Below are 25,491 nucleotides of genomic sequence, written 5' to 3' on the forward strand. Positions count from 1 at the left end.
TGTGTGTGTGTGCGCGTGTGTGTGTGTGTGTGTGTGTGTGTGTGTGTGTGTGTGCGCGTGTGCGTGTGCGTGTGCGTGTAAGCAGGTGGGAATTGTCTGTGGGGGGATTGAACGAAAAATGGGGCTGTTTGAGGGAGAGGGGGGCGGGAGAGTGAGTGAGAGAGGGAAGAAGAGTAAGAAAGGGTGGAGAGAATGAGAGGGGGAAGTGTGAGGAAAAGAAGGGAACTGTGAGGGGGTTAGGTAAGGTGTGGGAGAGGAGGGGTGCTCGACAGGCCGCTCCCATGGGGTCCCTAGTGGAAACAAAATGTATTTTGTTTTTTTGTTTAGGGGGGCCTTTAAATTTTTTTGCAGTGGGGCACAAGAAATGTAGTTACAACACTGCTCAGGAGTGCAGCTAGATAATATCGCCCAATGTTAGGCACCATTACTACCCCTATTATCCTTGGTGCTAGCAGGACTGGCTTAGCAACTCTGGGTTTTTATCATAATAAATAAATTGCACTATTTTATTCCGGATAACATTGATATATTTAAGTGGAATTGAAGTTGGTACGGTTTTGAAGGGAGAATATTCATTATTACTGAGGTTATGCTACGCATTCATAATATGTGACATTTATTCCATATTTGTAAATCCTCCTTGATTTGGGTGAATAGATCTGAATAGATATCTAAATAGGAATTGATAGTTTTATGCCCAAGTATTTTAAATGTGTCTCCCTCCATTTGTAATAGAAATTCAACTTTAGTAGATGGATTTTGTGACTTGGAATGGTTACATTTATACCTTGAATATTGGGATTTTCTCTGATTCTGGCTGCAAGCGGCTCTATTATAAACAACAGGGGCGAAAGAGGACAGCCCTGCCTTGTCCATTAGTGATTTTTTATTTGATAAAAATCACCCCTGAGGAGTTTCAGGATTGCAGTAGGATTTTTGGAAAGAGCTTGTACCCCACTAAGGTACGACTCTTTGAAGTCGAATGCTTCCAGTATCTTATTTAGGAATCTCCATTTGATCATATTGAATGCCTTTTCGGTGTCTATGCATAGTATAATGGCTTTGTGTCTAGAGTTATAATTTTCCTAGTTTTATACTACGCCTGACACTCAATAATAAACCCTATTGCTCATTGTGGATTAGATCTGGAAGGATTGGTCTTAATCTATGGTCATGAATCTTACTATACACCTTAAGATCTTTGTTTCGCAGGGAAATAAGTCTGTAGCGGTCACAGCTCATTGGGTCTTTACCTTCTTTATGGAGTATCACAGTGCTCGCTCCTGTCATCTTTTCCAGGATCTGCTCTCCCTCAAAAAATATATTAAAAACATCTACAGTATTAAGATTGGGGATAGGATATTAATGTCATTTTTTAGTAAGTATTTGATCAGCCATTAGGTTCTGGGGTCTTCGAGGATAGTAATTCCAGTTTTGTTTTTTAGTATTTGGGGTCTTAAGATCATCTTTTTACAATTTTTGTAGATTATATTTCTTCAGAGTTTGGAGTTTTGGTCTGGGGAGACCAGATTACAGTATATACGGTACCTTAGAGCAGGGGTGTGCAAAGTGGGGGCTGCAAGATTATTCTGGGGGGGCATGGACCTCTCCTACCTTATCTTCAGCAACGCGGCATCAAATGACGTCGCAGGGTCATGTGACGTGTGCATCGCCATAGCAATGTGCGTCAAATGATCTTGCGTGTCTTTTGACGCTGGATATTAGGTAAGGGGGGTGCGAGCACAGGGGCTGGCAGGCAGGGGGGGGGGGGTGGAGGCAGCACAGAAAGTTTGAACACCCCTGCCTTAGAGGAGAATTTGTGAGTCAGTGTGGGGTTATACATCATTTCTAGATTGATGATATTTATCGTTATGCGTAATTTGCCCATTCTTTGGTTCAGTGGCTGAAATCTGTGTTTTAGACCTTAACCCTCTAAGTTTATTGGCTAGGATGTTGTGCACCTTATTACCCTTATCTTAATAAGATTACTTGTTCTTCTGTAAAGCATTTTCTGTGTCTTCCAGCTGAATCTTTCTAAGTTCGTCGCTAACTTGGGTTACATTTTTATAGTATAACCTTATTCTAATTCTAACATATTAGTAAAGATAATGTACAGTAAAGAATAAATAATAAAGATCTTGTCATACAGTAGATGTACATATAGTGTATGTACACAAATAAATACATTATATGCATACAGACACTTCCCCGTCATGTCACTGCAGCTACAATTAAACATTTACATTTCCTAGATGATATTAGTTCAGGGGAGGCCAACTCCAGTCCTCAAGGGCCACCAACAGGTCAGGTTTTCAGGATATTCTTGCTTCAGCACAGGTGACTCAATCAGTGGCTCAGTCATTATGACAGTACCACCTGTGCTGAAGCAGGGATATCCTGAAAACCTGACCTGTTGGTGGCCCTTGAGGACTGGTGTTGGCCTCCATTTTTCCCATTGGTTCTTTATATACGTTGTAGTAGAGACACAGATGGGCTGATGGGTCCAGAAATGATTTTATTTTCTTCAATGTGTTTTCTTCTCCTTAACATATTATATGTATTTTTCCCAATTCCCCGCCCCCCCCCCCCACTCATCCCAAAAGGCTGAAAATCAAAATTGTTATACTATGTATTTTACCGTATGTCTGTGTCTTCCAGCTGAATCTTTCCAAGTTCAGCGCTAACTTGGGTTACATTTTTATAGTATAACCTTATTCTAAGATATTTGTAAAGATAATGTAAAGAATACATAATAAATGTTGTGTCATACAGTACATGTACATATAGTGTATGTACACAAATAAATATATGCATTCATATACTTCTCTGTCATGTCACTGCAGTAACACTTAAAAATGTACATTCCTTTTAATTTATAAGTAGTCATTGAGATGTTTGCTGTATTTTTGATATTCAGTAGGTACTGTAAAGTGTCAGATAAATTGTTGTATACCTTTTTTCACTAAACCTCCCTCTCCTTGCGTGCTATCATAAATATAACATGGTCATAAGTTGCAAAATTGCTGGTCTTTTTAGTAGGTAATGTTTCCAAATTCTCGATGATGAATCCTGCATCACAAACAGACTCTCTTATAAACTCCTCCTTAAATGACAGAGAGAAGAACTTGTGCTCACCAATCCTATAGCACGAACTATTATATGACGCTACCAGTAACATATGTCCCCCAGTTTTTAGCATTGCCGCTAGTTTTTTCAGGTTGTTACAAAAAGCCTGGAGGTCCTTGCTAACAACTTGTAAGACATACATGCTGAGAAGACAGTCCATCTGTGGCAGGACAACAGGCTCTAAAGGGTTATCATTGGTGAAATCACATTTGACAACGCGTTTCACTGCTCTTCTTGCTTTGTCTTCCTTTCCTGGCCACTCCTCACTGAAATTTAAAAAATAAAAAGGATCACATAGCAGTTTTGGAGCAAACAGTGGTACATGCAGAATATAAAGACACGTGTCACTCAAAGGACTAATAGAGATGGGCGGATTTGGATCCGCAGCGGATCCACCGGCTCCTTTGGTCCACGGATTTCAGCAGATCAATCTCAAAAAGGTAAATTCTCATTTTGTGGATTTTTTATTATTACAGAATTATCAGTACACTTAGCAGATTCCGCAACCTGTGGGACGCATTTGTAGAATCCGATTCGTAAGAATCCGCCAGCAGATCGCTGAATTCGTGGATTGGGTTCTACAAATCCGTCCACAGGTTGTATCCAATGGCGGTTTTTGATGAATCCGCGCGTATTAAAAGCGACCAAATCTTTTTGCTTATTTGACACCGTAAAACGGATTTTGGGGTGGGAAATGCGAGAAAATATGTGAAAAAGATTTGGGCGGATTCACCCATCTCTAATGAGTAAGACAATTAAAAATACAAAATGAGCAGAAGACTGGTCAGTAAATATGTCCCTATCTGTGTCCGTGCAGTACAGAATGGATTAAATAAAATCTCAGCTTTTACCAATTCCTGACATCTTTTACACCTTCCACACAGAAAACTGAGTTATGTCCCTATGGCAGAAAGTAGAATGATAAGGTATTCTTATTAAGAGTTGAAACATTGAAAGTTGTCAGACTTTACATAATCACTAATTAATGAGTATTTATGAAATGGAATTCAATTATCCTTGTTAGTTACTGTATTTTCTCAATTCTTCATGTATTATTCTCCTTTCCTTATTTGTATTATTTTCCTCTCTTATACAGTACGCTAAAGCACTGAATACATAATTGACACCATGTAAATGTAAGATAATAATTTTAATAGGGTCCCAAGCACTATATATATATATATATATATCCCCTAAATCTCCCTCCAAATACCATGGAGCTGGACACTTATACTCAAAAAGGCGAATACTTTAAATAGGAGGAAATACAAAGTATATTCAAATGTCTCGCACCCAATAACTCCCCCCACCCCCTACTCTTGAATTTCCACAAGAACTATATTGACAAACCTATAGCCATTTATGAGAAAGGGGGAACGGATATCAGGCTCTAACAGAATCAGACACAGAAAGAGACAGGGCACTCACAAACTGATCCTGATCACTTGCTTGATCAAACAAAATGAAAAATCATGGTCCCAATGTAGAAAAAAGTGAAAAGTATTTATTGCAGCATAAAAAAGTGACTATAAAACCTCCCACACGTTTCAAACAATGACTGGTCTTTCTCAAAGGAGACTCGTTTAGTTTGATCAAGCAAGCGATCAGGATCAGTTTGTGAGTGCCCTGGAGCCTGTCTCTTTCTGTGCCTGCATTTGGTCTCTGGAGGCACCCATCTGGGGGGAGAGGGAGGAGCTTAAACTGCGGACATGCAGTGCTACTGATTGCAGGAGTTTGAAGCAGGAGCACACAGTGGAGCACACAGGAAGCTTTGAGAGGTGTTTTCCTCATTGCCAGACCCACCGTGGGGCTCTGAAGGGGACATATACAGAGCATTGTGAGGTTGGTTTATCCCTTTGCCTCACCAACCATGGGAGCTCTGTGTTTGATATACATCTAGCAGTGAGAGGTGATTTACCCACTGCCTGAACCTGTGAGCACTTTCATGCTGTCTGCACCATTGCACTGTTTCTTTGTGAGGGAGGAGGATATTAGAGGGTTCATCTGAGGATATAGAGGACTTACACTACCCCCTTTCTTTACCGCACCTCCTCCCCTTGGATGTCGCCTATTTGATTATGCTCCCCAATTACTCTCCCCCCATCTGATTCATACTGATTACATATATCCAGTTTCATTTCATCTATACCTGGAGTGCATAACAGATTTCTACAGTGTGTGTCTAACAGACTCAGAACCCATAACCTCTGCTATATAGGACACCATTTAGCATTGTGAGCTAAACCAGCTGCTGGGTAGCACCACTGTCACAGCATACTTTAGTGCGCAATCCACCTTCGGATTTCCACGTGTAGATCCTATTTTGGAGATTTTTTTTTTAAATCTGTGGATCAGATATTGACAGGTTCGCCAATCTCTAATAGTCAGTACCTAGAATAAAAGTTCAATTAATAAACGTTTAGCAACTTTTTAATAATTTAATCCCCTAGTACCCCAAGTGACCAACTGGTCATTGGTAACCCATGGTTAGCTGTCACCTAAGGGCTACAAAGGGATTATTATATACCTAACACGAGACTACTTACCCCACTATTGCAAACCAAATAGTAGGCATTGCTTGGAAACTATTCATTACCATTCCTGCAACTCTGTTAATTAACTATGTTTTAGCCGGTGGTTTTACAATTACATTTCATTAAAAAAACAAGGGTAGTTTGAAGCATTGACTTTGCCTTTTTATCATTTTAATAGATATTTTAAAAATGCATGCACAATATTGAGCATTGAGGTTCTTTAGTTGGGGTTTCCTGCTCCCTATAATGAAGGTTTCATTCTTCTCAGCTTGAAGATTATATATTTTTTCTTAAATATACTTTACCTCTTTCCTTCCAGTTCACAAACTATTTTTGCAGCATGAGACCAGTCAGCAGCTCCCGGCTCCTTGTTCCTCCACATTTCAAATTCCCTGATATTTGCATCGGTAAATTCTATCACATTGATCTTTTTGAAGAAATCACAGGCGGTTAAGAGATGAAAAGCTGCTGGTCCCATTGTAACATCAAGCAGGGTTTCCCCTCTCACACGACCTGCACCGAAAAGTTAGAAAATAGGTAAAGACATCTTTGTTTTTCCCATCAGAAAAGAATTGAACAAAATATAAGAGCTTATTCACATGCTTCAGTTCCCCCCAAAATTGATAATATTTTACAGTAACGTCAATATCAACTATAAATGAACATACCTGAAGAGAATGTTTTATACAGCTGTGTAATAGGAAATACAACCAAATCCTCAAACATATCATTCATTCCATTATAGCAATATGTATCTAATAACCCTCTTGGATCAAACTCTTCATCATGGTAATGCTTGTGGAGACTGGAATCCATTGGTATAACGATCCTGTTACTTCTACAGTAAGTAGCACTTGTAGAAGCCTTAAGTTACCAGCTTGAGAAGGTAGAATAGAAGAAGGGCGGTTGGCATCGCAGTATTACATCAATTTTAAGAGCATGTGATAAGCCTTCTGCACAAACATTCACACGGGACGGTGCTGATCTGTGTTTTTTTATTTTGTATCCTGGATAATGATTTGTCATTAGGATTATTGAAATGATCCATCTGACATGACACATGACAATACATTTGTGCAATAATTGTGGTCTACGTATCATTAAGTCTGTCTGCACTAAAAACATAGCATTGTGTTAGTGTGATTCACACATATGTAAGAGATGTAAGGGTTGGCACCTTCACCGTGGTTTGAGTTTAAAAAAATACCTGTGTTTGGGACGTGGTTTTCTTTCTAAAATCTTTTCGTGTTTTTGACTGGGTTCCAATTTCACTAAAACTCAATTTGATTGTTTTTAGTTTTTGTGTTTCTAACAAATATTGTAATGGAGAAAAAAAATCAAAATTTTCAGCAAATGCTAAAATAGTGTAATTAAGTCTGAACATTTCCTAAAATAAGCATAAAATAATAAAACTAAAATAATGTAACTTAAAACTAAAAAACAATTGAAAAATAAATGGCGAGAGGCACTAGAGATGGGTATTGGACCTGAGGTTCTCGTTCTAAAAATCTTAAGGGTTTGGGTTTTGGAATGTGAGGTTCTGGAACACTCAGATTTCATATACCATGTTTTGCCTATCTCTAATTAATTATATGTAGCAATGGCTAGTTTCTGGCAACCAGTATGCCCTTCTCCCGGTTGTAAGCCCTGGTAAGATCAGGCCGCCAGGTCTAATCCTGGGTTTTACGCACCCCCAGCAGCTTCAGTGAGTCACAGGGGAGGCGGTACAACTAGGCCCATGTGTCCAATCAGGGACTTAGACCTGGTTCCTGCTTTTCCTGTACTTAAGAAGCTGCACTGCCCAAATTTAGCAGTGTTGCTTCTACCCTTGAGAGAGGCTGGTCTATCACAACAACTGTGCAGGGCTCTGTCAGTTTGTACTCCCTCCCCAAGGGGAGTGGAGTGGGAGACTATACATCTTACTTCACCAGGGAGTAAGGGAAGAGCAAGGACTACTTCGGGGCCCCTTGGCTTGGAGTGAAGATCCAGGGCACATCCTGAAGGTGAAGCCTCAAGAATTGCCTGCTGCTGTGAATACTGTAAGAGCTGCAGTGTACAATAAAGTGTGTTCCTGTTCATCTATACCAGGGCTGCACAACATACGGCCCGCATGTGGCCCGCCCGGCCTCTCTGTGCGGCCCCCGATGAGATTTAAAAAAAAAAAAAAAACTTAAAAAAAAAAAATGGCGGCGATTCCCCGCGGTCCCGGGGGTGATGTGAGCTGCATTGAGGTGAGGTGCAGGGGGGTGAGGTGAGGTGCAGGGAGGTGAAGTGGATTGAGGTGCGGTGCAGGGGGGTGAGGTGCATTTAGGTGAGGTGCAGGGGAGGTGAGGTGCAGTGAGGTGAGGTGCAGGGGGGGTGATTGGAGGTGCAGGGGGGGTGATTGGAGGTGCAGGGGGGGTGATTGGAGGTGCAGGGGGGTGATTGGAGGTGCACGGGGGGGTGATTGGAGGTGCAGGGGGGGTGGTTGGAGGTGCAGGGGGGGTGATTGGAGGTGCAGGGGGGGTGATTGGAGGTGCAGGGGGGGTGATTGGAGGTGCAGGGGGGTGATTGGACGTGCAGGGGGTGTGATTGGAGGTGCAGGGGGGGTGATTGGAGGTGCAGGGGGGGTGATTGGAGGTGCAGGGGGGGTGATTGGAGGTGCAGAGGGGGTGATTGGAGGTGCAGGGGAGGTGATTGGAGGTGCAGGGGGGTTGATTGGAGGTGCAGGGGGGTGATTGGAGGTGCAGGGGGGGGGGGGTGATTGGAGGTGCAAGTGGGGAGTGATGTGAGGTGCAAGGGGGGAGAGTGGTGTGAGGTGCAGGGGGGACAGTGGTGTGAGGTGCAGGGGGGGAGAGTGGTGTGAGGTGCAGGGGGGGAGAGTGGTGTGAGGTGCAGGGGGGGAGAGTGGTGTGAGGTGCAGGGGGGGAGAGTTGTGTGAGGTGCAGGGGGGGGAGAGTGGTGTGAGGTGCAGGGGGGAGAGTGGTGTGAGGTGCAGGGGGGAAAAGGATGTGAGGTGCAGGGGGGGTGGGATGTGTGTGGTGTGCAGGGGGGTATTATGTGTGTGGTGTTCAGGGGGGTATTATGTGTGTGGGTGAGGGGGAGAGATGGGGGTATGAGAGATAGATGGGGAGTATCGCAAAGGTTGATAGTGATGGGTTCTGGGGGAGATATGAGGATTATGATGATGATGATGAGGATGAGGATGATGATTTTACCCGTGCGGCCCAAATTTTTTTTCCTTGGAGCATTTCGGCCCTTCTCGCTTTACGAGTTGTGCAGGCCTGATCTATACCTTGCCTGAGACTGCAATCTATCAGGGGAAGGGTAAAGAAGTTCTCCTGTAGGGATTGTCTCCCTCATCCCTGGGGCCTGCAAGAGATGGAGGCGCTGTCACCATGAGTACAAATCAGTCACTACCCCAGAAGCCTGTTCTGACCGCCTCCACAACACCGTAGGAGACTCAGATCTACTGTGAGCTAGCAGGTATGCACCACACCACACCATGTAGCAGTGCAATCTCCCAGTTATCTATATGCAATTAATTAGAGTATTTGTACCTAAATATGGGATCAGCAACTTGTTTAATTTGTAATAAAAATCAAATACGGTACAACTATCAAATAACATGATTTTGTTGTCAATCAGTCTTTATTCACTCAATCCAGCAGCATATATGTAGAGTTAATTCATTCCTTCACTGTGGAACTGGCTATGGCACAAACTTCTGCTGTTTACATTTGAATACACAAATATTTCCGCATCAGTGCAAATATGAATGTAAAATTGGAGTATTGTCAACAGTAGAAATGTATATGTTACTCACAGATACTGTACTTGCAAATACAGCACATTTTCAATATTCAATATTATTTATTAATTAATGACCAACATTCCTCCATTAATTCATAAAATCATTTCTATTCACTAGGTATTAGTGGAAAGCCAGAAAAGCCAGAATAGTCTGGAAATTCACTGCATACTGCGATACCTTTTTAACAAGAGTGCATCATACTGTATATGTAGTAGTCTGTAAAAAGCTTTCTAATACTAACCCGTCTCGTCTTCATGTTTACACATACATGTTTACAGTTATTTAAACTTTGCACTGGCCTACAAATTAACCACCCTGTATAGAATGTCGGTTTCCCACAATTCCCCAACATGAGGGCACCAGGTTTGAGTGCAGTGGGGAAGAAGTTGTTGCTTGTTATTTTATTAATGTTGTGGTTTTCTCCAAACACCCAGGCCTGACTTTCTAAGTGTTATCATTGTTGTAATAGTACATAAAGTATCTATGTGAAACATTTGTGTATGTGCCTTATGTGCAGTATGAAAAGATTTAATCAATCTGTCTGTTTATTATTTGGAAACCGTGTGTTTTGTAAACACAGATACAAACAATGGAAAACTTGAATGAAGACACATTTTTAAGCAGTTGTCTTAAATATCTCTTGTGCCCATACAGTATCTACACCATGTATTGAACAGTGAGATAATATTATGATGAAAGATCATTGAAAAGTCATGCTAACAATCCTGGCTACATTTTGATCACAATAGTTAACTTTTATCATGTGAATATCATGAGATAGCTCATCCTTGTTAGGTAAATTCTCATCAGGTTAGAAGATGCTGTGTTGACGGTAGAGGAATCACATGCTATAAACCCTCAGAGTATATACAGTCCTAACATTGCAGTTACTGTGCGACTAGAGTTTCTCATTATATTTCAGAGTTGATTCAATATATTGCTTATTAATTTGGGCTGAATCTGATGGTTCTTTAGTTAATCCATGCATGCAATGTTGGGGGGCAGGACATATTTATGCTCCTTTGTAAACCTCAGAGGGGGAAGAGGGATGTGTGCTTGGTCTAATCTTTTCTTGGTGCTAGATGGAATACATTTCTTCCTGGGTGAAATTGTAAGCTACAGGCCTGGCTCTTAAACTTGTAATTAATACATTATTAGCACATCGATTAATTTATAACAACTGTTGACTTTGTGGTTTATTTGTGTTTTTACTTATTCTTCATTTTGCCATTTTGGTTTTCTCCTATAATCTCTCCTACAGTACCATAAATACTGAAAATTACAATTAATGTTTCATAACACTTCCTAAACGTTATACAGGGTGTGGTCTATTTTTACAGAACCAGTCCTTACTAACAGGCTGGCGCTAAGGAGGAGAAAGGGTTCTTATGATTTTATTTAAAAAAAAAGTAGTTTAAAGTAGTTTGTAGAATGGTGAAACTTTCTAGGTGGTTTTGCTTAGTACAAGAGATGTTTTGTACTGTGTGCAGCCCTTATACCATATCTGATGGGCTTATTTGAAGGAACATCCTATGTTTGCCATTCTCCAAGCTTGTATAATATATCTCTAGCAGTTCCTATACTGTTCCCTTTGCAAACGTTTACCTATAGTACTTTAGTCAATGTTAGTATAACTACTATAATGAAAGTAATATAATTACTAGTTAACACCTTATTATAAAGTAAAATTATATATTACACATATTAGTGTAACAGGGTATGTCCCATTATATCTTTCTTTCCCCTTGTTATCCCTGTTATGTAAGTCCTGTTAACAACAGGCAGTAACAGGTTAAATCTATGGGCTCTTGACCCCCTTATGCCCCTCTTGTGAGTAATGGAATTAAGGTGGTGACTCATGGCCTGTGTAAGCCTATCAGGGATAGGCACAGTCCATGAGCCCGCCCCACCTTGAGTTTTCCAAGTGGGTGTAGCAAAAGTTAGTTTGTCTGATTCCTGCTTCAGTGAAGAGAGGAAGGAAGAGCTGTGAGTCTCTCCCATGGCAGGGATGAGCGTGCTCACCCTCAGTCGTTAGACAGAGGGAACATCACGTTGAGCCACCAAGGACTTTAAGACCAAGGCCTGCACCACTGTGGGGAGAACTGCAGTGGATGCCTGATGTATACCAATAAAGATCCTTGTTCTACTATAAACTCCTGTCTGAGTATCAGTCCTTGGGCAGGAGGGAGAAGACTGCAGTAGTGGGGGCTGATTTCCGGAACACCCTGGTACCCACTACAGCTGGAGGCGCTGAACACCAGAGAAAGAACTACAGAACAAGAAGTTAAGCCTGTCCATGTCTCTACTCTACCGCAGACAGGTCAGTATCTCCTGCTTCAAACAAGTAGTGCACCACACACATGTAGCATAGGCTGTGTAATCTCCCCGAGGGTGCGGAGTGGGCAGAGGGGGCGGGGGGGGGATTGAGAAACTGTACTACAATAATATAAACTTATTTTTTTTTGTTACTTATTTTTTCATTATGTTTTCAAGAATTAAGTGAAAGGGAAACCAACAAGCAGAAGGGAGGTGGGAGGAGAGGGGTAACCCCCACCTAACCGAATCCGGCCAAATCCTGTGTCCCCCATTTCTCAACCAGTGTGTCCCTTGCAGAATTACTGTATGAGGCTGAAACCTCTTGGTACTTTTTCAACTATTAACCCAGCGATCCCAAACCTTATGGAAATTCTTAACCGTATGAGGTTCTCCATTAGTCGCACTTCATTGATTCTCTGGGTGACCGCCCTTTCGAAACGTATCAAGGGATTTTTCCCTGACACTAAAATAGAGCATCTGGCTGCCGTTAGGATATGGGAGATTAATTATCTCTGTACTCCTGGATGGAGCCCTGACGTATGGGCCTTGTCCATTATCTGGCCACAGTTCCTCCAGCACCGACCCATGGGATGTGGAAATATCTGGCTCAATCTTTTGGGCATAAGGTAACATGTGAATATCATTTTGTTTAATGCATTGTCCCAGGTGTACTCATTTGAAAAATCGGTTTGGAGATCAGTTTCTCACTTCCTCATATAGTTGTGGCTTGGACGGTCTCCAAGGGCGACTAGCTCCTCATCACATCTTTATTAGCCCACCAACAACGGTAGATAATGAAATGTCTCATTTGAAGATACCTAATACTTCAGAGTTTGATAGGGAATAATTCTAGATTAATACCTCACATTTTTATAATTTTCAATTAGATAGCACGTTCCCACTCTCCAGAATATTCCTGTTTTTCCAATCATTGTACTTAATTGTGCTGTACCGCAAGGGATACTTTGGTTTGTCCAATAAGGGAATAAGTCTGGATTGGGATGAGATCATCTTACATTTTCCTTTAACCATGATCCATATCTTCAATGTAAACTTTATCACCTCCACATGAAATTGTACTAAAATCTTTTTTTTTTATCCTTTTCTAATCAGAGATGAGCCCCTAATGCAATTGGTTAAGTAATGCAGACTCTATCTCTACCCAACTGACAAAGTTGAGAAAAAAGGACATTAATGGGGTTATGACGTAAAGAGCACTAGGATCTAAGCAGCCATTTTGTGTGACTTCGTTTGTCCGCCATTTTGTCTTGCGTTTGTAAGTCTTGTGTGTCATTTTTTCTATGTGAAGAAATGTCTGTGTGACCAAACGTGTGAACCAGAGAATGGAATGTTTTTCGCTCCTAGCTGATGTTTGTTGATCTTTTCTAGTCCAATCAGCCGCAATTGAGATACGCTCAGATTCTTACAGTTTAACTTTTTCACATATTTACATGTCAGGTGAGAAAATAGAAAACATCACATTTAACCCCATAATGGTTTTTAGTTGACGCACACTTACATAATTTGTTATGTATTACAAACTGACTCAGTTTTTAGTATTATCATGTATTACAAAAATGATGTAATATTTAGTGACGCGCAAGCCCCCCCCCCCATAAAGGGGTGTGAGCTTTAGTTTTTAGGGTATAAATGTATCTCATACCGTATTATCTGCAGCGAAGCTTTTGTTTTGAAGCTTTCCTCCTGTGTGCACCTGTTTGCTATCTTAATAAATTCACGTGTTATTTCTGTAACAATATAATCCTCAGACTGTGTTTTTTATTTACGCTTTTATCACAACCATAAAGCCTAATTCCCGAATGCCAGTCTGTAATCTGTCTCAGGTGCAGTGGCGTAACCACCGTGCTGCTAACCCCCACAATGCGAGGGAGCCCGAGAGCGCAGGGGGCCCTGCCGGCCGGCACTGGATGTTGGGTTCAAGTTCCACTGCTGCTCTCTGCATCTGCTTGCTGTGGGGTCGGGGCCTTCCCTGTACTCAGGTAATTCCTCTTTGCAGCCTTATCCCTCCCCCCCCCAGGTAGTGTGTGTGTGTGTGTGTGTGTCTGTGTGTGTGTTTGTGTGTGTGTGTGTGTGTGTGTGTGTGTGTGTGTGTGTGTGTGTGTGTGTGTGTGTGTGTGTGTGTGTGTGTGTGTGTTTGTGTGCCTGTAAGCAGGTGGGAATTGTCTGTGGGGGGATTGAACGAAAAATGGGGCTGTTTGAGGGAGAGGGGGGCGGGAGAGTGAGTGAGAGAGGGAAGAAGAGTAGGAAAGGGGGGAGAGAATGAGAGGGGGAAGTGTGAGGAAAAGAAGGGAACTGTGAGGGGGTTAGGTAAGGTGTGGGAGGGGAGGGGTGCTCAACAGGCCGCTCACATGGGGTCCCTAGTGGAAACAAAATGTATTTTGTTTTTTTGTTTAGGGGGGCCGTTAAATTTTTTTGCAGTGGGGCACAAGAAATGTAGTTACAACACTGCTCAGGAGTGCAGCTAGATAATATCGCCCAATGTTAGGCACCATTACTACCCCTATTGTCCTTGGTGCTAGCAGGACTGGCTTAGCAACTCTGTTTTTTTATCATAATAAATAAATTGCACTATTTTATTCCGGATAACATTGATATATTTAAGTGGAATTGAAGTTGGTACGGTTTTGAAGGGAGAATATTCATTATTACTGAGGTTATGCTACGCATTCATAATAAGTGACATTTATTCCATATTTGTAAATCCTCCTTGATTTGGGTGAATAGATCTGAATAGATATCTAAATAGGAATTGATAGTTTTATGCCCAAGTATTTTAAATGTGTCTCCCTCCATTTGTAATAGAAATTCAACTTTAGTAGATGGATTTTGTGACTTGGAATGGTTACATTTATACCTTGAATATTGGGATTTTCTCTGATTGTGGCTGCAAGCGGCTCTATTATAAACAACAGGGGCGAAAGAGGACAGCCCTGCCTTGTCCCATTAGTGATTTTTTATTTGATAAAAATCACCCCTGAGGAGTTTCAGGATTGCAGTAGGATTTTTGGAAAGAGCTTGTACCCCACTAAGGTACGACTCTTTGAAGTCGAATGCTTCCAGTATCTTATTTAGGAATCTCCATTTGATCATATTGAATGCCTTTCTGTGTCTATGCATAGTATAATGGCTTTGTGTCTAGAGTTATAATTTTCCTAGTTTTATACTACGCCTGACACTCAATAATAAACCCTATTGCTCATTGTGTATTAGATCTGGAAGGATTGGTTTTAATCTATTGTCATGAATCTTACTATACACCTTAAGATATTTGTTTCGCAGGGAAATAAGTCTGTAGCGGTCACAGCTCATTGGGTCTTTACCTTCTTTATGGAGTATCACAGTGCTCGCTCCTGTCATCTTTTCCAGGATCTGCTCTCCCTCAAAAATATATTAAAAACATCTACAGTACAGTATTAAGATTGGGGATAGGATGTTAATGTCATTTTTTAGTAAGTATTTGATCAGCCATTAGGTTCTGGGGTCTTCCAGGATAATAATTCCAGTTTTGTTTTTTAGTATTTGGGGTCTTAAGATCATCTTTCTACAATTTTTGTAGATTATATTTCTTCAGAGTTTGGAGTTTTGGTCTGGGGAGACCAGATTACGGTATATACGGTACCTTAGAGCAGGGGTGTGCAAAGTGGGGGCTGCAAGATTATTCTGGGGGGGCATGGACCTCTCCTACCTTATCTTCAGCAACGCGGCGTCAAATGACGCCACAGGGTCATGTGACGTGTGCGTCGCCATAGCAATGTGCGTCAAATGATCTTGCGTGTCTTTTGACGCTGGATATTAGGTAAGGGGGGGTGCGAGCACAGGGGCTGGCAGGCAGGGGGGGGGGGGGGTGTGGAGGCAGCACAGAAAGTTTGAACACCCCTGCCTTAGAGGAGAATTTGTGAGTCAGTGTGGGGTTATACATCATTTCTAGATTGATGATATTTATCGTTATGCGTAATTTGCCCATTCTTTGGTTTAGTGGCTGAAATCTGTGTTTTAGACCTTAACCCTCTAAGTTTATTGGCTAGGATCTTGTGCACCTTATTACCCTTATCTTAATAAGATTACTTGGTCTTCTGTAAAGCATTTTCTGTGTCTTCCAGCTGAATCTTTCTAAGTTTGTCGATAACTTGGGTTACATTTTTATAGTATAACCTTATTCTAATTCTAACATATTAGTAAAGATAATGTACAGTAAAGAATAAATAATAAAGATCTTGTCATACAGTACATGTACATATAGTGTATGTACACAAATAAATACATTATATGCATACAGACACTTCCCCGTCATGTCACTGCAGCTACACTTAAACGTCTACAATTCCTAGATGATATGAGATCAGGGGAGGCCAACTCCAGTCCTCAATGGCCACCTACAGGTCAGGTTTTCAGGATATTCCTGCTTCAGCACAAGTGGCTCAATCAGTGGCTCAGTCATTATGACAGTACCACCTGTGCTGGAGCAGGGATATCCTGAAAACCTGACCTGTTGGTGGCCCTTGAGGACTGGTGTTGGCCTCCATTTTTCCCATTGGTTCTTTATACACGTTGTAGTAGAGACACAGATGGGCTGATGGTTCCAGAAATGATTTTATTTTCTTCAATATGTTTCTTCTCCTTAACATATTATATGTATTTCCGCCCAATCCTCCCCCCCCCCCCCCGTTCTCCCACTCCCTCCCCCCTCCGATCCCAATAGGCTGCAAATCAAAAGTTATTATACTATGCATTTACTGTAGGTCTATGTCTTCCAGCTAAAACTTTCTAAGTTCAGCGCTAACTTGGGTTACATTTTTATAGTATAACCTTATTCTAATTCTAAGATATTAGTAAAGATAATGTAAAGAATACATAATAAATGTTGTGTCATACATGTACATATAGTGTATGTACACAAATAAATATATGCATACATATACTTCCCTGTCATGTCACTGCAGTAACACTTAAAATTGTACAATTCCTAGTAATATGGTCATTCCTTTTATTTTATAAGTAGTCATTGAGATGTTTGATGTATTTTTGAAATTCAGTAGGTAAAGTGTCAGATAAATTGTTGTATACCTTTCTTCACTAAACCTCCCTCTCCTTGCGTGCTATCATAAATATAACATGGTCATAAGTTGCGAAATTGCTGGTCTTTTTAGTAGGTAATGTTCCAAATTCTCAATGATGAATCCTGCATCACGAACAGACTCTCTTATAAACTCCTCCTCAAATGACAGAGAGAAGAACTTGTGCTCACCAATCATATAGCACGAACCATTATATGTTGCTACCAGTAACATATGTCCCCCAGTTTTTAGCATTGCCGCTTGTTTTTTCAGGTTGTTACAAAAAGCCTTGAGGTCCTTGCTAACAACTTGCAAGACAAAAATGGAGAGCAGACAGTCCATCTGTGGCAGGACAACAGGCTCTAAAGGGTTATCTTTGGTGAAATCACATTTGACAACGCATTTCACTCCTCTTCTTGCTTTGTCTTCCTTTCCTTGCCACTCCTCACTGAAATTACAAAAAAAAAAAGGATCACGTGGCAGTTTTGGAGCAAACAGTGGTACATTCAGAAAATAATCTAGACGTGTCACTCAAATGACTAATAGAGATGGGCGGATTTGGATCTGTAGCGTATCCACCGGCTCCTTTGGTCCACGGATTTCAGCGGATCAATCTCAAAAAGGTAAATTCTCATTTTGTGGATTTTTTATTATTACAGAATTATCAGTACACTTAGCAGATTTCGCAACCTGTGGGACGCATTTGTAGAATCCGATTCGTAGGAATCCGACAGCAGATCGCTGAATTCGTGGATTGGGTTCTACAAATCCATCCACAGGTTGTATCCAATGGCGTTTTTGATGAATCCGCGCGTATTAAAAGCGACCAAATCTTTTTGCTTATTTGATACCGTAAAATGGATTTTGGGGGGGAAATGCGAGAAAATATGTGAAACGGATTTGGGCGGATTCACCCATCTCTAATGAGTAAGACAATTATAAATACAAAATGAGCAGAAGACTGGTCAGTAAATATGTCCCTATCTGTGTCAGTGCAGTACAGAATGGACTTTAAAAAAAATCTCAGGTTTTACCAGTTCCTGACATCTTTTACACCTTCCACACAGAAACCTGAGTTATGTCCCTATGACAGAAAGTAGAATGATAAGATATTCTTATTAAGAGTTGAAACATTGAAAGTTGTCAGACTTTACATAATCACTAATTAATGAGTATTTATTAAATGGAATTCAATTATCCTTGTTAGTTAATGTATTTTCTCAATTCTTCATGTATTATTCTCTTTTCCTTATATGTATTATTTTCCTCTCTTATACAGTACTCTAAAGCACTGAATACATAATTGACACCATGTAAATGTAAGATAATAATTTTAATAGCATCCCAAGCACTATATATATATCCCCTAAATCTCCCTCAAAATAACATAGAGATGGACACTTACTGCACCGACACACTTTATTCGAGCAAATACCCAGTATGTACCTGGCAGATACCTGGAATGCGCCGCTCCTCACCTCTGACAAGCCCCGTTGCGTTTGCCTTCCCAGCCTGGGTTCATGCCTGGCTGACGGGCGGCTGATCTGTTAAATGATAATGATTAGGATTTAATAGGCTGCTATGCTTCGCGTGTCTACCAGATGGCATAAATTCATGAATTGTAATGCAGTATATATATATATACTGTGCAGTATTGCAGCCAGTGGGAATAAAATGCTTCAATCCCTGCTTGGAAAATAACCCAATGCACTCGGGCAGAAAACAGTCACAAACCTCAATACACCCGGGTATACCCGAATTCGTGGGACTAGCCGAGCTCGAATAAAGTGTGTCGCCAGTGTATACTCAAAAAGGCGACAACAGTACCTTAAATAAGAGGAAATACAAAGTATATTCAAATGACTCGCACCCAATACCACCCCCACCCTCCTACTCTTGAATTTCCACAAGAACTATATTGACAAACCTATAGCCATTTATGAGAAAGGGGGAACGGATATCAGGCTCAAACAGAATGAGACACAGAAAGAGACAGGGCACTCACAAACTGATCCTGATCACTTGCTTGATCAAACAAAATGAAAAATTATGGTCCCAAAGTAGAAAAAGTGAAAAGTATTTATTGCAGCATAAAAAAGTGACAGTATAAAACCTCCCACGCGTTTCAACAATGACTGGTCTTTCTCAAAGGAGACTCCTTTTGTTTGATCAAGCAAGCGATCAGGATCAGTTTGTGAGTGCCCTGGAGCCTGTCTCTTTCCGTGCCTGCATTTGGTCTCTGGAGACAGCCATCTGGGGGGAGAGGGAGGAGCTTACACTGCGGACATGCAGTGCTACTGATAGCAGGAGTTTGAAGCAGAAGCACACAGCAAGCTTTAAGGTGTTTTCCCCATTGCCAGACCCATCGTGGGAGCTCTGAAGGGGGCATATGGCGGAGCATTGTGAGGTTGTTTATCCCTTTGCCTGACCAACAGTGGGAGCTCTGTGTTTGATATACATCTAGCAGTGAGAGTTGATTTCCCCACTGCCTGAACCTGTGAGCACTTTCATGCTGTCTGTTTCTTTGTGAGGGAGGAGGATACTAGAGGTTTCAACTGAGGATATAGAGGACTTACTCTACCCCCTTTCTTTACCGCACCTCCTCCCCTTGGATGTTGCCTATTTGATTATGCTCCCCAATTACTCTCCTCCCATCTGATTCATACTGATTACATATATCCGGTTTCATTCCATCTATACCTGGAGCGCATAACAGATTTCTACAGTGTGTGTCTAACAGAATAAGAACCCACAACCTCTGCAAAATATAGGACAACATTTTAGCATTGTGAGCTAAACCAGCTGCTGGGTAGCACCACTGTCACAGCATACTTTAGTGCCCAATCCACCTTCAGATTTCCATGTGTAGATCCTATTTTGGAGATTTTTTTTTTAAATCTATGGATCAGATATTGACAGGTTCGCCAATCTCTAATAGTCAGTACCTAGAATAAAAGTTCAATTAATAAACGTTTAGCAACTTTTTAATAAGGTAATCCCCTAGTACCCCAAGTGACCAACTGGTCATTGGTAACCCATGGTTAGCTGTCACCTAAGGGCTACAAGGGGATTATTATATACCTAACACGAGACTACTTACCCCCCTATTGCATACCAAATAGTAGGCATTGCTTGGAAACTATTTATTACCATTCCTGCAATTCTGTTAATTAACTATGTTTTATCCAGTGGTTTCACAATTACATTTCATTAAAAAAAACAAGTGTAGTTTGAAGCATTGACTTTGTCTTTTTATCATTTTAACACATATTTTAAAAATGCATGCACAATATTGAGCTTTGAGGTTCTTTAGTTGGGGTTTCCTGCTCCCTCAAATGAAGGTTTCATTCTTCTCAGCTTGAAGATTATATTTTGTTCTGAAATATACTTTACCTCTTTCCTTCCAGTTCACAAACTATTTTTGCAGCATGAGACCAGTCAGCAGCTCCCGGCTCCTTGTTCCTCCACATTTCAAATTCCCTGATATTTGCATCGGTAAATTCTATCACATTGATCTCTTTGAAGAAATCACAGGCAGTTAAGAGATGAAAAGCTACAGGTCCCATTGTAACATCAAGCAGGGTTTCCCCTCTCACGCGACCTGCACCCAAAAGTTAGAAAATAGGTAAAGACATCTTTGTTTTTCCCATCAGAAAAGAATTGAACAAAATATAAGAGCTTATTCACATGCTTCAGTTCCCCCCAAAATTGATAATATTTTACAGTAACGTCAATATCAACTATAAATGAACATACCTGAAGAGAATGTTTTAAACAGCTGTGTAATAGGAAATATAATTAACTCCTCAAACATATCATTCGTTCCATTATAGCAATATGTATCTAATAACCCTCTTGGATCAAACTCTTCATCATGGTAATGCTTGTGGAGACTGGAATCCATTGTGCGTCTCCTTGGTATAACGATCCTGTTACTTCTACAGTAAGTAGCACTTGTAGAAGCCTTAAGTTACCAGCTTGAGAAGGTAGAATGGAAGAAGGGCGGTTGGCATCGCAGTATTACATCAATTTTAAGAGCATGTGATAAGCCTTCTGCACAAACATTCACACAGGACGGTGCTGATCTGTGTTTGTTTATTTTGTATCCTGGATAATGATTTGTCATTAGGATTATTGAAATGATCCATCGGACATGACACATGACAATACATTTGTGCAATAATTGTGGTCTACGTATCATTAAGTCTGTCTGCACTAAAAACATAGCATTGTGTTAGTGTGATTCACACCATATGTAAGAGATGTAAGGGTTGGCACCTTCACCGTGGTTTGAGTTTAAAAAAATACCTGTGTTTGGGACGTGGTTTTCTTTCTAAAATCTTTTCGTGTTTTTGACTGGGTTCCAATTTCACTAAAACTCAATTTGATTGTTTTTAGTTTTTCTGTTTCTAACAAATACTGTAATGGAGAAAAATAATCAAAATTTTCAGCAAATGCTAAAATAGTGTAATTAAGTCTGAACAGTTCCTAAAATAAGCATAAAATAATAAAACTAAAATAATTTATTTATTTATTTATTTATTTATAAAATATTTTACCAGGAAGTAATACATTGAGAGTTACCTCTCGTTTTCAAGTATGTCCTGGGCACAGAGTAAAACAAATAATACATGGTTACAAATACAGTTACATAAATGAACAAGGTATACATTTATATACAAGACATTGCATGCACAGTTAAAGAAAATATATATTATGAGCTTATGAAACAGTTACAGACCAGATTAAAGTGTGAGACAGCCTTAGATTTGAAAGAACTTAAGCTGGTGGTGGATATGAGAGTCTCTGGTAGGTTGTTCCAGTTTTGGGGTGCACGGAAGGAGAAGGAGGAACGTCCGGATACTTTGTTGAGTCTTGGGACCATGAATAGTCTTTTGGAGTCTGATCTCAGGTGATAGGTACTGCATGTGGTAGGGGTGAGGAGCTTGTTCAGGTAGCTGGGTAGCTTGCCCAGAAAGTATTTGAGGGTGAGACAGGAAAGGTGAACTTTGCGCCTAGACTCTAGTGATGACCAATCTAGTTCTTTGAGCATTTCGCAGTGATGTGTGTTGTAGTTGCATTGGAGAACAAAACGACAAATTGAATTGTAGAGGGTGTCAAGTTTGCTAAGGTGGGTTTGAGGAGCCGAGCCATATACTATGTCTCCATAGTCAATAATTGGCATTAGCATCTGCTGTGCAATACGCTTTCTGACCAGGAGACTTAGGGAGGATTTGTTCCTGTAAAGTACCCCTAGTTTGGCATAGGTCTTGGTTGTCAGGGTATCAATGTGCATCCCGAATGTTAAGTGGGAGTCAAACCATAAGCCCAGGTATTTAAAACTAGTGACAGGTGTTAGGGTGGTTTTAGCGTTGGTTCTAATCAGGAGCTCAGTCACTGGAAGCTTTACAAATTTAGTCTTGGTCCCAAATACCATTGTTACAGTCTTGTCAGTGTTTAAAAACAGTTTGTTTTGGGAAATCCAGTTTTCGAGTCTCAAAAAGTCAGACTGAAGTATGTGTTGAAGGTCAGAGAGGCTATGGCTGTGTGCATACAGGATTGTGTCATCTGCATACATGTGTATTGAGGCTTCCTTACAAGCTGTGGGAAGATCATTAATGAACACTGAGAAGAGTAGGGGCCCCAGAACAGAGCCTTGCGGGACACCACAGGTGATATCCAGGGGGTTGGAGTTAGAGCCTGAGATGGACACATGTTGGGATCTTCCTGATAGGTAGGACTGAAACCAGTTTAAAGCATGTTTCCCTATTCCAGAGCTCTGGAGTTTGTTAAGCAGGATAGCATGATCAACTGTGTCAAAAGCCTTTGCAAAATCTAGGAATACTGCACCAGTGAGTTGTCCCCGTTCCATTCCACACTGGATTGCATTGCAAACTTTTAGCAGGGTAGTTACGGTGGAGTGTTTGGGACGAAACCCAGACTGGAATTGGCTAGGGAAATTTGTCTTGGTGTAGAACTCGCTTAATTGGGAGTGGACACATTTTTCCATAACTTTGGATAGAATTGGGAGAAGTGAGATTGGCCTGTAGTTTGAGACAGTGTTTTTGTCCCCACTTTTGAAGATTGGGACAACTCTGGCAGTTTTCCAGGTCTTAGGGATATGGCCTGCAGACAGGATAGAGTTGACTATCGACGCAATTGGTTTGGCAATGGCTGGGGCACCAAGTCGTAGGAACCTAGATTGTAGTAAGTCGGGTCCACATTGGCTGCTTAGTTTTAGTTTGAGGAGCGCTTGTGTAATCTCCTCTTCAGATACTGGGCTAAATTGAAAATTGTGGGCAGTGTTGGGAGGGGGTGGGACTATAGGGGTACTCCCAGGATGAGATTCAGGTTTGGGGTTTGTGCTGCGTTTCGCTAATAGGTTAGTGGCACACCCCACAAAGTAATCATTGAATGCATTTGCAATGTCAGTGGGGTTTGTCAGAGTAATATCCCCCTTAGTGATATTACTTGGTTGTTGATGGTTAGGAGGCTGGAATATATTGTTGATAACCTTCCAGAAATTAGCTGGGTTTGATGTATTCTGGAGGAGATTGTCAGAGTAATATTGTGCTTTTGCATGCCTTGTTTGCCTTGTGCACACGTTCCGCAGGCATCTGTAGTGATTGAGATCCTTGGTAGTGCCAGTTACTTTGTAGCTTTTCCACAAGGCATCCCTGAACTGGTAGAGTGCTATAAGGTCAGGTGTAACCCATGGAAGGTGGGCCCCCCGTACCCTTATTTTGCGTAGTGGAGCATGGGTATCGCAGAGTTTTAAGAACTCGGATTGGAAATAGTCGAGCGCAGAATCAGGGTCGGGAATTAAATCGATTCTGTGCCATGGGCAGTTGGTAAGGTCATCCAGAAACTGTTGTGGGTTAAAGTTTTTAAATGTTCTAGTTAGGAGAACTTTGGGGCTTGAATGGGGCGGTTTAATTTTCCTTACACAGTACACTATTGCATGGTCACTGAAAATGTCAGGAAGGATGCCAGAGGATTGGATTCTGCTGGGGTTTGAGGAGAGAATCCAGTCTAGCAAGGAATGGTTATGCGACTTCAGGTTTATTCGTGTGGGTTGGGAAATGAGTTGCGATAGGTTAAGTGACTTGAGTTGTATCTGGATTTTGTGGTTTTTAGGGTCAAGCCAATTGAAGTTGAAATCTCCAAGAACTAGCAGCTCACTCTTCTCATTCAGAGAGGAAATGGAGGCAAGAAATTGGGTGATATCAGTCAAGGATTGTGGAAGGGCTTTAGGGGGGCGGTAGATGCCAGCAAGCAAGATGGGCTTAGAAAAGGGGAGGCAGATTTTGCCAACTAGAGTTTCAAAAGAGGGTGGACTTGGTGGGCAATGTAGCAGTGTAAATTGTAAGGTGTCTGCAATATAAAATAACACCCCTCCTCCTCTCTTTGACCTATCTCTCCTAAAAATGGAGTATCCCTGAATGGCGATATTTGCATCAGGGGTTTTAGAGGATAGCCATGTTTCTGTAAGAACGATGGCTTTGGGTTTATGCATAAGGCACCATGCCCTTAGTTCGTCTAGTTTGGGCAGCAGGCTCCGGATGTTTATATGGGCGACAGATAGCCCTTTTTGGAATTTAAAGGTGGAATTCTCAGGGGCATGGGACAGAGCTGAAATGGGAGGACCTGGGTTAGTTTCAATATCACCTGCTAGAGAGAGTAATAGTATGAGAAGAAATTTGGGTAGTTGTTTACAAGTTGTAAATTTGTGGTGTTTTCCATTAGAGTGAGCAGTGGTTGGTGTGCTGGTTTTTAGAGTTCTCCACCAACATTCAGTAGATAGTGCAAGGCTTTTGAGTAGTCCAGGGTGTATGGTGATGTTGGGTGTGGGCCAGGATGGAGGAGTTTGTAGTGGATAGAGGGCGTAACATCTCCATGAGGCCAGGAGAAAGAAAAAAGTTAGAAGACATAGCAGGTTCATGATGCCAGAGGTAGGCAGTGTTGCATGGAGCTGTTATGAGCAGAGTGAGTGTGTGCAGACTAAACAGCAGGGGTGAACCTGTACCTTGTCAAGTGTTTTGCTGCATTGCAATGCTAGGGTCAATTCAGGGTTTCAGTGTTTTGTGCAGTCAGTTTTGGGAGAGGCTGCAGTGAAAGAAGTTGTAAAGGGGTGGGGGGTTAAACTATGCAGGCTAACAAGCATGGGATCATAGTGTGATCTGAATAGCTTACCGTTTTTTGTCTTGAGTAAAAGAGTTTGCAGAAAGAAGCAGTCCCCAGTCACCTCTAGTCAAACTGTAGTCTAACTGTATCACTTAAAAACCTCACTTTAAATGCCTCACTGCCTAATGCAGTTCCTGCCCAATGCAGCTGAGCTGTAACTTAAATGTAAAATGTAAATAATGTAACTTAAAACTAAAAAACAATTGAAAAATAAATGGCGAGAGGCACTAGAGATGGGTATTGGACCTGTGGTTCTCGTTCTAAAAATCTTAAGGGTTTGGGTTTTGGAATGTGAGGTTGTGGAACATTCAGATTTCATATCCCATGTTTTGCCTATCTCTAATTAATTATATGTAGCAATGGCTAGTTTCTGGCAACCAGTATGCCCTTCTCCCGGTTGTAAGCCCTGGTAAGATCAGGCCGCCAGGTCTAATCCTGGGTTTTACGCACCCCCAGCAGCTTC

At 41.3% G+C, this 25,491-nt stretch overlaps 1 protein-coding gene across 2 annotated transcripts; it reads right to left on the reverse strand.

The window, feature by feature from the left end:
- Nucleotides 1-2,923: 2,923 nt before the first annotated feature.
- Nucleotides 2,924-20,885, reverse strand: LOC142492624 (indolethylamine N-methyltransferase-like). 2 transcript variants are annotated; one of them, XM_075595446.1, is made up of 3 exons: nucleotides 20,601-20,885; nucleotides 5,966-6,173; nucleotides 2,924-3,392 (listed from the first exon to the last, which is right to left on the reverse strand). In XM_075595446.1, the coding sequence occupies exons 1-3, from the start codon at nucleotides 20,746-20,748 to the stop codon at nucleotides 2,963-2,965; spliced, it is 786 nt and encodes a 261-aa protein (XP_075451561.1). In that variant the 5' UTR covers nucleotides 20,749-20,885; the 3' UTR covers nucleotides 2,924-2,962. The 2 variants fall into 2 exon arrangements, with proteins under 2 accessions (XP_075451561.1, XP_075451562.1); XM_075595447.1 differs by lacking the exons at nucleotides 2,924-3,392; nucleotides 5,966-6,173 and adding exons at nucleotides 16,476-17,292; nucleotides 20,238-20,445 and having other exon boundaries at nucleotides 20,601-20,861.
- Nucleotides 20,886-25,491: the final 4,606 nt, after the last annotated feature.

This window comes from Ascaphus truei, chromosome 4, assembly GCF_040206685.1.
Source record: "Ascaphus truei isolate aAscTru1 chromosome 4, aAscTru1.hap1, whole genome shotgun sequence".
NCBI lineage: Eukaryota > Metazoa > Chordata > Amphibia > Anura > Ascaphidae > Ascaphus > Ascaphus truei.

Bases quoted from the DNA above. Each gene is read 5' to 3' on its own strand.
- LOC142492624 (XM_075595446.1), bottom strand. From the start codon at position 20,748: ATGGATTCCAGTCTCCACAAGCATTACCATGATGAAGAGTTTGATCCA. The intron at 6,174-20,600 runs GTATGTTCATTT...TTTTCGGTGCAG, and splicing joins GTTTAAAACATTCTCTTCAG to GTCGTGTGAGAGGGGAAACC. The intron at 3,393-5,965 runs GTAAAGTATATT...TTTAAATTTCAG, and splicing joins TGTGAACTGGAAGGAAAGAG to TGAGGAGTGGCCAGGAAAGG.